Genomic DNA, 15,997 nt, shown 5'->3' on the forward strand with positions numbered 1-15,997 from the left:
CTATTGGCCTGTTGGCCTCAATTAGCCTTATATCATTGCAAAGGAATGCATGAATTCTCCAGAAGGTATGTACTATCTCTTTCTGTATTAGACACTCACTACCTGCTTTCATAACAGATCACTCAGAATGGCTTCTTGTTTACATATCTGATACTTTTGGGGGGGGGTCGCTTGGATTAAATCATCTCATTTGAATAATGATCCCCAAGGTACCTGTTATGAAATATTACTCCAACATGCTCTGTAAAACTTGAAAACTTGATTCAGGAGAACAAAGCTAAAATAAGAGAGAACCTGAAGACTAGCATCCTTGGTGGGGAGGGGGCTGGGGTTATTAACCTGCAGACTGTCTGTTTCAGACTTTGTCCTGGAGATGCACCAGGCCAACCACGTGAAACAGAGGCCATCCATGGGCATTGGCAGCACTCAGGGTCACCTAGTATTTCTCTGCTGCTATTTAAATTCTGTCTCATCTTGAGGGTTACATATGTGACTGCAAATTAATCCTTTCTCTTCTGAAAATTTGGTTTTGAGGAACAGCTGTGTCTCCCTTCTGAATTCCTTAATTATTTATCCTTCCTGATATGTTAAAGCTTTCATTAGTGTGGTGAATTGCCAAGAGCACACAGAACTGCTTAGATCATGTAGCAAGCAGTATAAACATTGGGTAGGACATTTGAAGACACCACACGGTAAGCCAGAATCTATAGTTGTACCAAATGTGGGATTGATGGAGGTAGCTTGTTGAAAGTTCTTTGTTGGTTTATTTTGCTGGCTTATTATTTTGTTAAATCACTATACCATAGGAAGAATATGTATGTCATTGGTAATTATTCGGAAGTGTTGTAACAGAACTCCTGTTAAATTTGGAGGGCACATGCCCATGTCTGAGTTCAAATTAAATCAAGAAAGTTATTTTATATCTACATAAACATATGTATATATGTATGTGTAGAGAACAAGCACCCTATGATATATGTGTGTGTATATGGGCATGCATGGGCTCTGGTGTGTGTGTGTGTGTGTGTATGTATATACACATGTGTGTATGTATATACACACGTGTGTATGTATATACACATATTCTGTATTTGCATTTGTAAGTATGGTTCCATAACAACTGTTTCTGAAAGGATGTTTTACCTCCATTTCTTGGAACACTCCTGGTTGGAAAGATGCTTTAAACGATTTTTAAATTATTAGCACTGCCACTTGGACTATGACAAGGGTAAATGATAAGTAGTGATACACAACACACCTTGTTGCTGAAAGTAGCAACCCACGCATACAAGTGGATTAGTGATTTTTCCCCCCTCATTTTTCAGCCTAAGCATGAAAATTCTTCTTTCTTCCCAAACCACGTTCTTGGGGCTTGAAATGAAAGGTGTTAACCTCCCAAAACATCCCTCAGCTCTTTAACCTCCTCATAGCAACAGTTTCTGATCTCAAATGCATTTGCATTGTGGAATGATCTTTTAAGTTTCTGATTTTTCTGTCTTCCAGCTGAACAGTTCCAAAGTTTATGCCTTCCACTACCTGACCTTGGGTAATTGGTTTTTCCATTCATAGGAAAGGAGAAAGTAAAAGCACAGACAACAGGTGCTCACTAAAGCCTTTTCTTAAGAGTTATGATTCAGGAGAACTGGGAAGTTCAGCGTCTTATAAATGAAACTGGGTTTCTGGAGTGGACAGAGGAAAGGCATCTTACGGTGTTTCTGGTTCTATTTCTCAGAGGCTTTGAAGCATATAATTAGTTGCTCCTGAATCCCTGTGGCTGCAGTGCTTCACGGCTTTATTTCTGGTCTGCAGTCCTTCAGTCCGGGAACAGTGTAGGTCCAGACAAGCCCTGCACGTTTTCACGTGGACACTTCCTGGAGACAGTTGGGATTTTGACTTGAAAATACTCATGCTGCATGCAAGCTTGGAGAACAGTGTTCCCCAGCCTGACCCGGGTGCACGTTGGTGGGGGCAGGATTGTGGAAGCACCCTCCAGCAACCCAGGGTGCCTCCCTTCTCCTTTTGGGTCTGAGCATGAGTGGGGAGGACCCAGGATGAACCCCTGGAATGTAACCTTTCACTTTCACAGGAGGAAAACAGAGGCATAATGGGCCCCTGGGAATTCTAAACACAGAACATGGTGGGCAGATGGTAGAAATTAAAATCAGTGATTTTAAAAAATTGAAGTATAGTTGATTTACAATGTTGTGTTACTTTCTGACATACAGAAAGCAATTCAGTTATACATATATATATATATATATATATATATATATATATATATAATATATTCCTTTTCAGATTCTTTTCCGTTAGAGTTCATTATAAGATATTGGACATATTTCCTTGTGCTGTACAGTAGGACCTTGTTATTTCATATATAGTAATTTGCTAATCTCAAACTCCTAATTTATCCTTCCCCCCACTCCCCTTTCCCTTTTGGTAACCATAAGTTTATTTACTATGTCTTTGAGTCAATTTGTTTTGTAAATAAATTGACAATTGCTGTTGTTAAGATTGAGAAAGAACAGCCACTGGCCATTCTTTCCATTTCCCTGTTCTCAAGTGTGTATTGCCAACCTTTCACAAGATCTCTGGATTTTCCTTAAAAATGTCTTCAAGAGTTTATCCAACATGAAAGTTGGGTTTTGGGTTTTTCCATCAAAACCCCACCTCGTGAAACACCCAGCCTATAAATGTAAAGTGAACAAACCAACCAAGGGTAATCAGTAGTAATGCAGAGTCATGGAAAATTGGAATAGTCTAGAGCCTAGACCATTCAGGTATGACCTAAATCAAATCCCTTATGATTATACAGTGGAAGTGAGAAATAGATTTAAGGGACTAGATCTGATAGATAGAGTGCCTGATGAACTATGGACGGAGATTTGGGACATTGTACAGGAGACAGGAATCAAGACCATCCCCATGGAAAAGAAATGCAAAAAAGCAAAATGGCTTTCTGGGGAGGCCTTACAAATAGCTGTGAAAAGAAGAGAAGCAAAAAGCAAAGGAGAAAAGGAAAGATATAAGCATCTGAATGCAGAGTTCCAAAGAATAGCAAGAAGAAATAAGAAAGCCTTCCTTAGCGATCAGTGCAAAGAAGTAGAGGAAAACAACAGAATGGGAAAGACTAGAGATCTCTTCAAGAAAATTAGAGATACCAAGGGAATATTTTATGCAAAGATGGGCTCGATAAAGGACAGAAATGGTATGGACCTAACAGAAGCAGAAGATATTAAGAAGAGGTGGCAAGAATACACAGAAGAACTGTACAAAAAAAGATCTTCACTACCCAGATAATTACGATAGTGTGATCACTCACATAAAGCCAGACATCCTGGAATGTGAAGTCAAGAGGGCCTTAGAAAGTATCACTACGAACAAAGCTAGTGGAGGTGATGGAATTCCAATGGAGCTATTTCAAATCCTGAAAGATGATGCTGTGAAAGTGCTGCACTCAGTATGCCAGCAAATTTGGAAAACTCAGCAATGGCCACAGGACTGGAAAAGGTCAGTTTTTATTCCAATCCCAAAGAAAGGCAATACCAAAGAATGCTCAAACTACCGCACAATTGCACTCATCTCACACGCTAGTAAAGTAATGCTCAAAATTCTCCAAGCCAGGCTTCAGCAATACGTGAATCGTGAACTTCCAGATGTTCAAGCTGGTTTTAGAAAAGGCAAAGGAACCAGAGATCAAATTGCGAACATCTGCTGGATCATGGAAAAAGCAAGAGAGTTCCAGAAAAACATCTATTTCTGCTTTATTGACTATGCCAAAGCCTTTGACTGTGTGGATCACAATAAACCGTGGAAAATTCTGAAAGAGATGGGAATACCAGGCCACCTGACCTGCCTCTTGAGAAACCTATATGCAGGTCAGGAAGCAACAGTTAGAACTGGACATGGAACAACAGACTGGTTCCACATAGGAAAAGAAGTATGTCAAGGCTGTATATTGTCACCCTGCTTATTTAACTTATATGCAGAGTACATCATGAGAAAAGCTGGGCTGGAAGAAGCACAAGCTGGAATCAAGATTGCTGGGAGAAATATCAATAACCTCAGATATGCAGATGACACCACCCTTATGGCAGAAAGTGAAGAGGAACTAAAGAGCCTCTTGATGAAAGTGAAAGAGGAGAGTGAAAAAGTTGGCTTAAAGCTCAGTATTCAGAAAACTAAGATCATGGCATCTGGTCCCATCACTTCACAGGAAATAGATGGGGAAACAGTGGAAATAGTGTCAGACTTTATTTTTGGGGGCTCGAAAATCACTGCAGATGGTGACTGCAGCCATGAAATTAAAAGACACTTACTCCTTGGAAGGAAAGTTATGACCAACCTAGACAGCATATTCAAAAGCAGAGACATTACTTTGCCAACAAAGGTCCATCTAGTCAAGGCTATGGTTTTTCCAGCGGTCATGTATGGATATGAGAGTTGGACTGCAAAGAAAGCTGAGCTCTGAAGAATAGATGCTTTTGAACTGTGGTGTTGGAGAAGACTCTTGAGAGTCCCTTGGACTGCAAGGAGATCCAACCAGTCCATTCTAAAGGAGATCAGTCCTGGGTGTTCTTTGGAAGGAATGATGCTAAAGCTGAAACTCCAGTACTTTGGCCACCTCATGTGAAGAGTTGACTCATTGGAAAAGACTCTGATGCTGGGAGAGATTGGGGGCAGGAGGAGAAGGGGACGACAGAGGATGAGATGGCTGGATGGCATCACCGACTCAATGGATGTGAGTTTGAGTGAACTCCGGGAGTTGGTGATGGACAGGGAGGCCTGGCGTGCTGCAATTCATGGGTCACAAAGAGTTGGACACGACTGAGCGACTGAACTGACTGACTGAACTGAGAGGTTTCACATTAGGAGGACTAATCACATTAGGTGTTAGCTTATTTGGGAACAAACCCATATTCATCTGCCTGCCAATCATCATGGATGGTGTTGAGAGTCTAGTCTTCCGATGCCTGTTTGACCTTGAATGGTCTGGAGATATTGCACTGGGAGTAGGAGATGGGGGTGGGGGTTGCTTGTTTGATTCGTAGATTCATCTCATGACCTTTTGAAATAGCATTTCTTTCTAGTTAGTTCAGAAGCTTTCTCTTCTGCTTTTGATTTTGCTGATTTGGTCAGTGGGAAAAAAAAATATTGCTAATAATCTCATTATTGCAGCTGTATTTTTAAATAAAGTAAGTAGATAGGAGATCAAGGCTGTTAACTTTAAACCATCATTTGGTAGCTATCAGTGTCTGGTTTAGCCTTTTAGGGTTGCTGTTCTTTCTCGGTTGATGAAACAGTCAAATATGCAAGAGTGTATTTCTCATCTTTGTTCCCATCTTTGTTGTTGGTTTCTCAGAGGATTACCATCTGCTGCAAAAACATCCTTGGGTTGATGAATGGGTCATCCTCAGGTCCGGCTTTCTTTGTCTCTCTCCTCCCCTCTTCCGTCTCCTCCTCCTCTCGCTTCTTGCCCATGTGTCCGTCCTCAGTCTCATAAACACATCAAGTCTCTGTGTCTTTGATTGTTGAGGCCATGCTGGCAATTTCTGTTTTCTTCTTCTGTCAACGTCTCCAGGAGCAATGTGTGCACAAAGACAAAATGCCTTTCAGAGGAGGCTACATCCTCATTTCAGGACATCAGATTGAAGGCCGTTCAGCTGTACCTGATGCTGGTTCTCTCAGCAGCCTGGAGATTAACCTCTTCTAAGGCTCTGCGCTATTTTTGAGGTAGAGTCTGCAACAACATTAAAGCTAGAACCCATTAGGAAATCACTTTCATCATCTCTTCTTTTTCCAAATCAGGGCCTTTTTTTTTTTTTTCCTGATCTCCTAACCCTTTAATCTCCTTCGTAGCAGAACAAGAAGGCTGTTGATTTGTGTTTGTATCCAGTGAAGTCTGAATCCTTGATAACAGCTTTGGAAGACACCAAGATATTAGAGACCCATGTGGAGAGATGAATTTCATCTCGGGGTGGATGACTTAATGCCAAAGGTGTCCTGCTTTCCTTGGGCAGAACTGTCATTTTTTGGGTGGATGTAGTGAGAAGGAGGTTCAAACTTTCCAAAAGACAGACAGCAGAAAGCCTTCTGTTACATTATTTCTAAAGGCTTGAAGTTTTGAAGGGAAGAGATTTTGTTTTCCTCTCGGCTACACAATGGAGCTTTCAGAGAACCTCTTTTAAAAGGAATAGCTACAGCCTTTGTGTTGAAGGGTGTGCCTGTTGGCAGGGTCTGCTGATGCAGACAGACTGGCTGGTGATTAACAAAGGTCATTAGACTTTGGAATCCGGCAAGCAGAGTCGGATGGTATGTCTTCTGTGTGTGGAAGGACGACTCCCAAGAAGCCAAGGCATTCTGGAGGTTCCCCCCCTCCAGCACACCCCCAAAGGCTGCTGGAGAACAGGGTCATGTCCAGGAACGTCCTACAGTAACCAGGGCTGTGCTGGGATGAACGTACCAGCCCATCAATCATGGGATAAAAGAACCTTCGGGAGATCCTTGGTGAATGACATGTGAGGAGGAGAAAGGTGCTGCTTTTTCGGGAAGGAGTGAAAACAGTTCCTTCTTTGTTGAGAGGAGGAGGGCAGAGGAGGGGCCCAGACTGCTCCTCTCCTGTTTCCTCTGCCTGTCAGCCTGGCAGCATCCATCCCAGAGAAGCCATGTTGTGCTCGGAGGGGAAGCTCTGAGCTAAAATGGCCGCTCCTAAAGCTCAGAGGACTAGGGCAGCTTAGTGAGACTTAGAGCTTCAGTGACGCAGGAGCTCCTATCTCTTGAAAGTGTGATAAACACATTCAGCAGAGCTGTGGCTTGTTTGGCTGAGATGAAAGGACTAAGCTGGGGGGATGGGGAACGCACCCTGGATGATCCGCCTTTTTGCTGTGAAGTGTTCTAAATGCAGGAGTCGTCTGCACTATGGAAAAATTTGTTTTCAGGTCTAATGGGCTGTGCGAAAAGGAGAAGTGGGGTGGGGCGTCCGTGTCGGCTGTAATTTGATCCAGAGCTGATAGCAACCTCTTCCACACAATTTGGGTTGGTGCTGAGACAGAAAAAAGCTGGTGTGGCCCGGAACATGGAGGCTGAGTTAGCTGAAAAGAAGTCTGGTGCACAGTTCAGGGTTTATTGAAAAAGGAGAAACTGCTGGGTGAAAGGAGAGAAGGTAAATAAGTGCCTCTCGCCCTACGAGCGCAGGCTGTCCAGAGCTGGACTTGCCAGGAGTTATTTTCACAGGCTATCAGCAGGAGCATTCTTTCAGAGAAAATCCTCCTGTCATAGCTCCTTTCACTACATTGACAGATTCCTCGACTTTATTCCCCTTGCAGAAATAATTGATCTTTTACAATAAAAGTATAGGAAGGTGCTAAATACGATCAACGTAGTGAAAGGTTTGGCTGTGGCTTTTGTGCTTGGACATCTGGTTCTAGATTACAGTGGCTTCGTAGAGTCTGCCATGAGCTCAGTGAAGTAACTCCGTCATTAGGATAATAACTGGGTATCTCGATTCAGGATATACATGAAGAGGGGAAGGGCATGCCTTCTAATACATTTTTAACTTCTTAATGATGAGTCTCTCCACTGAGTTTATGGGAAGCTATGTGTATCTTTCAGTCACACAGTAAATAGCGGGGCAGAGGTGGCCAGGGCAAGTTTTGCCTTATTCGAAATCAGCTTCCCAGCTTTTTATGCCCAAGTACGCACTTCACATTCATAAAGGGGAAAAGTGGAAAAAGAGAAGGCCCTGCCTTAGAAGCCCTTCTTCCAAACCACATGTGTTTCTGTTGCCTTAGTGTGAATCGAGGTACCAAGGTGCAACTTGAAACTAGAAACTGGATTGTCATCTAGAGTTGGTTGTTTGAGAATCTCATGAGAAATATTTTATGACCTAATTAGATTGGAGAAGCTGTTAGGTTATAATTGGTAGGTAGTAAAAAGCAAATAACCATTTAGCTCATGAAAAAAAAAATACACTGTGTTAGAAAGGGAAGGAAGGAGGAGGTGTATCTTAATATCAGTTAAGACAGTAGAAGAATGAAACGTACAGTAAAAGCTTTTTCCACTGCTACTCTGAGGCTCCACACTGTTTCACATTTGTTGATAACACAATGATGTTCTTGTATTAAAACAGCTAATGAAGATTGAAGTTCACTCTTTCTTCTATATGGGCAGTCTCTTTACTTCTGGGAAGATTCCGGTTCAAAAAGAAAATAGGTCTCAGCCAGAATCAAAGTCAGTATAAACTAACCAAGAAATCCAAAATCAGTCAAGACATTCAAAAACTACAAAAACTTTTGCAGTATTAAGGGTTTTCTTGACAAATGGCATTTGAAGATATATCAAGCTAGAAAAAGTTTATCTTTTTTTTTTCCTCCTTTCTTTGAAGTTATGATGTCAAGGACACCATTCCTATTATGTCCGATTTCCTTTCTTTGACCACTGTTCCATCTGGAAAAGTCCAGTGAGAGAAACTGGCTGATACTGGAATTCTTCCGTTAGTGGACTCGTAGCCCCACCAGCTTGGGGGTATGCAATGAGTGCAGGCCTGAAGACGTTTTGTTCTGCCTTCTGCCCCAGGTTCCTAATGTGAGAGAGTAGACCCAGATGATGGAGGTGCTTCAGTGTGATGGCTGTGACTTCAGAGCCCCGTCTTATGAAGATCTCAAGGCGCACATCCAGGATGTCCACACGGCATTTCTGCAGCCGACAGACGTTGCTGAAGACAACGCGAATGAGTCACGATCTGGGTCCATGAATGCCAGTAACCAGACAGAGGTGGAGTTTTCATCTATAAAGGATGAATTTGCGATTGCAGAGGACTTAACAGGTAAATCTGTCCTAGGATCGACGCGTCTGGTGTATTTCACTACCCTCATCTATTTTGAGCCTATAGCTGTGGTTCTTTTTTTAAAATTTTTTGACAGGAAAGTAGGACTTACTGGTGGGCATGAGTAAGAAGGCGATAGCACCAAGACTCTCATGAGTGCAGAGCCTACCATTTGTCCAGAGGGCCACGATAAGGGGTGTATTTGACCGAACAGCCATCTGGGATGAGCCACTTTTCTGCACCATATTTCCAATTTGTCTGCAGGAAACTTAGTAAATCCCCACTTCCTGGAGGAGTGGCTCTTCTAGTGGCCTGGGAACTTGAACTTGGCCTTGTGGAGGGCCTCAATCACATACTCTTTGTTCTACAACTTGGTACGGATGGATATTATGACTTGGCCAACGTGAACCCTGGCCACTATGTCCTGGGGCTTTCTAAAGTCCCAGCACATACCCTGTCTGGAGCTTGGATTGGGGTTGGCGTGCCAGTCAGGAATGTCCCCTGGAGGGGACTGTCTTCAGGTTCCTTAGAGCAACCTGTACAGGCAAAGGCTGTGTACCCTACTGAGGCAGCTGTAGCTATGGTTCTTGACATGCACAGCTCCTACAGAGTTTCTTGCTCCTTGTGAACCATTTTTCTTTTTTATTTGGCTGCACCATGCAACTTGAGGGATCTTGATTCCCTGCCTGGAGACTGAACCCAGGCCATGGCAGGGAAAGTACCAAGTCCTAAGCCCTGGAATCCCCCTTTGTGAGCCATGTTTGTGATTTGGGCATCATGTTTCTCTTGTTGAGTAGCCCAGGCAATAGTCCTTTCAGCTTCCTTATGTCTCTTCGCTTCCTTTCAATTTGGAGCATAAGGTAGTATCTTGGAAAGTTCTAGAATGAATATCGCAGTTTGTGAAACTTGCACAGCTCTGTGCGCATAGATAGCGATGAGGGGGGTCTTGCCCCTGAAGCCGAGCACTCTCTTCCATCCACGAGCGGCAACACGTGTATGTTCATTAACACTTTGTTACTACTCTTCAGGGCCTCATCTTGAAATGTTAGGCCTTTTGAATGTGATGTTTATTAATGAAGAATAATTGAAAAGCAAACTGGATTTGCATGATTGAGTTTCTTGATTTGCTTTTGCTTTGCTCTTCTCTTCCCACTTACCTTATGCTTTCTCTTTAGGTCAAAATGCAGCCGCATTGGGGACTGGAAGTTACTATGGCCATAGTCCAGGATATTACAGTCAGCATATTGCCCCTAATCCCAAACCAACAAACAAGTTTTTTCAATGCAAGTTTTGTGTACGCTACTTCAGGTCAAAAAACCTCCTCATTGAACACACTAGGAAGGTCCACGGAGCTCAAGCTGAAGGGAGTTCAGCCGGACCCCCTGTTCCAGGATCCTTAAATTATAATATCATGATGCATGAGGGATTTGGAAAGGTCTTCTCTTGCCAGTTTTGCACATACAAGTCACCAAGGAGGGCAAGAATAATTAAGCATCAGAAGATGTATCACAAAAACAATTTGAAGGAGACCACTGCTCCCCCCCCTGCCCCTGCTCCAATGCCAGACCCAGTGGTCCCACCCATGTCCCTGCAGGACCCCTGCAAGGAACTGCCAGCAGAGGTTGTGGAGCGCAGCATCTTAGAATCCATGGTCAAGCCACTGACCAAGTCTCGAGGCAACTTTTGCTGTGAGTGGTGCAGCTATCAGACCCCCCGCCGAGAACGCTGGTGTGACCACATGATGAAGAAGCACCGCAGTATGGTCAAGATCCTGTCCAGTCTCAGGCAGCAGCAAGAAGGGACAAATGTGCCTGAGGCGCAGAACAAGAACGACCTCAGCCCCACTTCTAACTCCACCTATCTGTCCATGAATGCTGCCAGCCGGGAGTTACCCAACACTAACGTCTCCAACTTCAGGGGCTCCATTGGCAACTCCATCATGAGACCCAATTCTTCTTCCACTTCCAAGTTTTCGCCCATGTCTTACCCTCAGATGAAGCCGAAGTCACCTCACAATTCTGGCCTCGTTAACTTGGCGGAGAGATCCCGTTACGGAATGCCCGACATGACCAATTCTGCTGACCTGGACACTAACAGCATGCTGAATGACTCTAGTTCTGATGAAGAGTTAAATGAAATAGACAGTGAAAATGGCTTAAATGCTATGGATCACCAGACAGTAGGCATGTCTGCAGAGCAGCTGATGGGCTCAGAGGGCAACAAATTATTGGAGACCAAGGGGATCCCGTTTAGAAGATTCATGAATAGGTTCCAGTGCCCCTTTTGTCCTTTCCTCACCATGCATCGACGTAGTATTTCCCGTCACATAGAAAACATCCACTTATCTGGAAAGACAGCCGTCTACAAATGTGATGAATGTCCGTTTACTTGCAAGAGCTCGTTAAAACTTGGGGCTCACAAACAGTGTCACACGGGTACCACATCAGATTGGGATGCTGTGAATTCCCAGAGTGAAGGCATTTCCTCCTCACTGAATGAAGGTGTCGTGTCTTATGAGAGCTCAAGCATCAATGGCAGAAAGTCGGGGGTCCTATTGGATCCCTTGCAGCAGCAACAGCCACCCCCGCCACCGCCACCGCCACCACCACCACCTCCGTCACAGCCACAACCACCGCAGCTACAGTCGCCCCATCAGGTGCCACCCCAGCCCCAGCTGCCCCTGCCGCCTCCCCCGCCACCTGCGCAAGCCCCACCCCTGCACCCCTACAAGTGCACCATGTGTAATTACTCCACCACGACTCTGAAAGGGCTGCGAGTTCATCAGCAGCACAAACACTCTTTCTGCGACAACTTGCCAAAATTCGAGGGGCAGACCTCAAGCCTGCCGTTGGACAGTGAGACAGACAGCCACCCCTCTTCCAGCAACACTGTGAAGAAAAGTCAGACCTCAATTCTTGGGTTGTCCTCCAAGAACAATTTTGTCGCCAAGGCCTCTAGGAAGCTCGCTAACGACTTTCCGCTCGACTTATCGCCCGTGAAGAAGAGGACCAGGATTGACGAGATAGCAAGCAACCTGCAGAGCAAAATAAACCAAACAAAACAGCAAGAAGATGCGGTGATCAACGTGGAAGATGACGAGGAGGAAGAGGAGGACAATGAAGTGGAGATTGAGGTGGAGCTGGACAGGGAGGAAGAGCCGCCGGAGCCCGTCCTGGAGGTGCCCACGCCCTTCTCTGCCCAGCAGATCTGGGCGAGAGATGCCCCTGAGCCCCCGAAGGAGCCCAACTTCAGAACTGTTGCCCATGATTACAATGCCACCAACGGGGCTGAAATAGAGCTCACCCTCTCTGAAGATGAAGAGGATTATTATGGCTCCTCCACCAACATGAAAGATCACCAGGTTTCCAATACTACTCTGCTCAACACCCAGACTCCTATCTACGCAAGTGAGCACAATAATGAAAATACCGACTTTAGTGACTCGGGAAGGCTTTATTATTGCAAACACTGTGACTTTAACAACAAATCTGCCCGGAGTGTCAGCACCCACTACCAGCGCATGCACCCGTACATTAAGTTCAGCTTCAGGTACATCTTGGACCCCAACGATCACAGTGCAGTGTACCGGTGCCTGGAATGCTACATCGATTACACCAACTTTGAAGACCTGCAGCAGCATTACGGCGAACACCACCCAGAAGCCATGAATGTCCTCAACTTTGACCACTCGGACCTGATTTACCGGTGTCGGTTTTGTTCCTACACAAGCCCGAACGTCCGAAGCCTGATGCCACATTACCAAAGAATGCATCCCACCGTGAAGATTAACAATGCCATGATATTTTCGAGCTACGTGGTGGAGCAGCAGGAGGGGCTAGGCACAGAATCTCAGACGCTGCGAGAGATCCTGAATTCGGCTCCGAAGAACATGGCCACGTCCACTCCTGTGGCCCGTGGTGGCGGTATGCCAGCTCCGTACCCCAAAAACACTCCTTCCAAGACCTTTCCTCCAGAATGTGAAAATCAGAAGGACCCCTCGGTCAACACCGTTGTCGTGTACGACTGTGACGTTTGCTCCTTCGCGAGCCCCAACATGCACTCTGTGTTGGTTCATTATCAGAAGAAACACCCAGAAGAAAAGGCTTCCTACTTTAGGATCCAGAAAACCATGCGAATGGTGTCTGTGGACAGGGGCTCCGCCCTTTCTCAGTTATCATTTGAGGTGGGTGCTCCAATGTCTCCCAAAATGTCCACCATGGGTTCCCCACCCCCCCCACAACCCCCGCCACCAGACCTCAGTACTGAGCTTTACTACTGCAAACACTGTTCCTACAGCAATCGGTCAGTTGTGGGAGTCCTTGTCCACTACCAGAAAAGACACCCAGAAATAAAGGTTACTGCCAAATATATCAGACAGGCTCCTCCCACAGCTGCAATGATGAGAGGGCCGGAGGGGCCCCATGGCTCCCCCCGGCCACCTGCCCCTATGCAACAGCTCAACCGGAGCAGCTCCGAGAGAGATGGCCCTCCCGTGGAGAATGAGATGTTTTTTTGCCAGCACTGTGATTATGGGAACCGGACGGTCAAAGGGGTCCTCATTCATTATCAGAAGAAGCACCGAGACTTCAAGGCCAATGCGGATGTGATCCGGCAGCACACAGCCACCATCCGAAGCCTCTGCGACCGCAACCAGAAGAAGCCTGCCAGCTGCATGCTGGTCTCCCCCTCGGGTGTGGAGCGGGACAAAACAAAATTGCGAGCGCTCAAGTGTAGGCAGTGCTCGTACACCTCCCCCTACTTTTATGCCCTGAGGAAGCATATCAAGAAAGACCACCCTGCCCTGAAGGCCACGGTCACGTCCATCATGCGATGGGCATTTCTAGATGGCTTGATAGAAGCTGGCTACCACTGCGAGTGGTGCATCTATTCCCACACAGAGCCAAGTGGTTTGCTCCTGCATTACCAAAGGAGGCACCCCGAGCATTACGTGGATTATACCTACATGGCCACCAAGCTCTGGGCGGGGCCAGACCCGTCCCCTCCCTCTCTCACTATGCCAGCTGAAGCCAAAACATACAGATGCAGAGACTGTGTTTTCGAAGCCCTCTCCATCTGGGACATCACCAATCACTACCAAGCATTCCACCCATGGGCCATGAACGGAGACGAGTCGGTGCTGCTGGATATCATCAAGGAGAAAGATGCCGTGGAGAATCCCATGTCTTCCTCTGAAGACCTGGTGGGCACTGTGAGTTGTGAAAACAGTATGCCTGGCCCGCTTGCCGAGCAGGAAGGCGAATGCCCTGAGGATGCCAGGCTTTCCCCTGAGAAGACCATCCAGCTTGCCTCAGTTAACCCTGCCATCTCCTCCACCCCATACCAGTGTACAGTGTGCCAGTCTGAATATAACAACCTGCACGGCCTTCTAACCCACTATGGGAAGAAGCACCCAGGCATGAAGGTGAAGGCTGCCGACTTTGCCCAGGACATCGATATCAACCCCGGCGCTGTCTACAAATGCAGGCACTGCCCTTATATCAACACCCGCATCCACGGGGTCCTGACCCACTACCAGAAGCGACATCCGTCCATCAAGGTGACCGCAGAGGACTTCGTGCACGACGTGGAGCAGTCCACTGACATAGCCCAGAACGACGTAGAGGAGACGAGCAGGATCTTCAAGCAAGGGTATGGCGCCTACCGCTGCAAACTGTGTCCCTACACACACGGCACTTTGGAGAAACTCAAAATCCACTATGAGAAGTACCACAACCAGCCGGAATTCGATGTCTTTTCCCAGTCGCCCCCGAAGCTGCCCATGTCCCTCGAGCCCGAGATAACCACTGAAGTGAGCCCCTCCCAGGTCTCGGTGACGGAGGACGAGGTGGGAGAGGAGCCTGTGTCCACGTCTCACTTCGCTACCTCGCACCTCGTGTCCCACACTGTGTTCCGGTGCCAGCTGTGCAAGTACTTCTGCTCCACGCGGAAGGGCATCGCCCGGCACTACCGCATCAAGCACAACAACGTGCGCGCCCAGCCCGAGGGCAAGAACAACCTCTTCAAGTGCGCCCTGTGTGCCTACACGAACCCCATCCGCAAAGGGCTGGCTGCCCACTACCAGAAGCGCCACGACATCGACGCCTACTACACCCATTGCCTGGCGGCCTCCAGAACCATCAGCGACAAGCCCAACAAGGTGATCATCCCGTCGCCGCCCAAGGATGACTCCCCGCCACTAAGCGAAGAGCTGCGGCGCGCCGTGGAGAAGAAGAAGTGCTCCCTGTGCGCCTTCCAGTCCTTCAGCAAGAAGGGCATCGTGTCCCATTACATGAAGCGCCACCCGGGGGTCTTTCCCAAGAAGCAGCACGCCAGCAAGCTAGGGGGCTACTTCACCGCGGTCTACGCTGACGAGCACGAGAAGCCGGTACTGATGGAAGATTCGGAAGAGAGAGGTGGCTTCGAGAAAGCCGAGGTGGAGGGAAACGAAGGGCAGGACATCGAGTGGCTCCCGTTCCGCTGCATCAAGTGCTTCAAGCTGTCCTTCAGCACGGCCGAGCTGCTGAGCATGCACTACACGGACCACCATAGCCGGGACCTCAAGAGGGACTTCGTCATCCTGGGCGGCGGCCCCCGGCTGCAGGGCTCCGCCTACCAGTGCAAGCACTGCGAGAGCAGACTGCAGAGCACCGCCGAGCTGACCTCGCACTTGAACATTCACAATGAGGAATTCCAGAAGCGTGCCAAACGTCAGGAGAGGAGGAAACAGCTTTTGAGCAAGCAGAAATATGCAGATGGTGCTTTTGCAGATTTCAAACAAGAGAGGGTAAGGATATGTTTTGATTTCCCTTCCCCCAGGAGGCCTCTCATCACTGGTGCCCACATGCACTTCTTCGCTGCCAGCCAAACCGCTCCGGGCTTCCTAGTGACTTAGCTTGCCAGAGAGCTCAATAAGTCAATTAAACATTTCGAGCTTGATTATCTCCCCCATTCTCTGCTCACCCTTCTCCACAGCCCCGGTCCTCCTCCCTGTGGTCCCTCCCAAGGCTCCCCAGGGGAGGGTCGGGTGGTTTTCCTGTATTATCCGAGGCCTAGTTCACGACAACCGCTCGCTCTCTTAACCAAGGCAGTTGTGGGCCATCTCTCGTGTCCTTAGTGCTCAGCCATGCCTTGGTTTGCAGTGTCGGCTCCACGAACCAGACATCTCCAGGAGTA

General features: G+C 47.0%; 1 protein-coding gene across 9 annotated transcripts in view; it reads left to right on the top strand.

The window, feature by feature from the left end:
• ZNF462 (zinc finger protein 462) overlaps positions 1-15,997 on the top strand; it is a 187,119-nt gene that overhangs the window by 81,496 nt on the left and 89,626 nt on the right. For 8 of the 9 annotated variants that reach the window (XR_002181329.2, XM_019966681.2, XM_070795233.1 and 5 more), the window contains 2 exons: positions 8,575-8,824; positions 10,000-15,608. Coding sequence is in view for 8 of the 9 variants with exons in the window: in XM_019966681.2 (XP_019822240.2) it covers positions 8,602-8,824; positions 10,000-15,608 (5,832 nt within the window). In the remaining variant the exon portion in view is untranslated. The remainder of the gene's footprint in view (positions 1-8,574; positions 8,825-9,999; positions 15,609-15,997) is intronic. The other variant, XM_019966686.2, reaches the window with a different exon arrangement.

The sequence above is a fragment of the Bos indicus genome, chromosome 8, assembly GCF_029378745.1.
Source record: "Bos indicus isolate NIAB-ARS_2022 breed Sahiwal x Tharparkar chromosome 8, NIAB-ARS_B.indTharparkar_mat_pri_1.0, whole genome shotgun sequence".
Classification (NCBI taxonomy): domain Eukaryota; kingdom Metazoa; phylum Chordata; class Mammalia; order Artiodactyla; family Bovidae; genus Bos; species Bos indicus.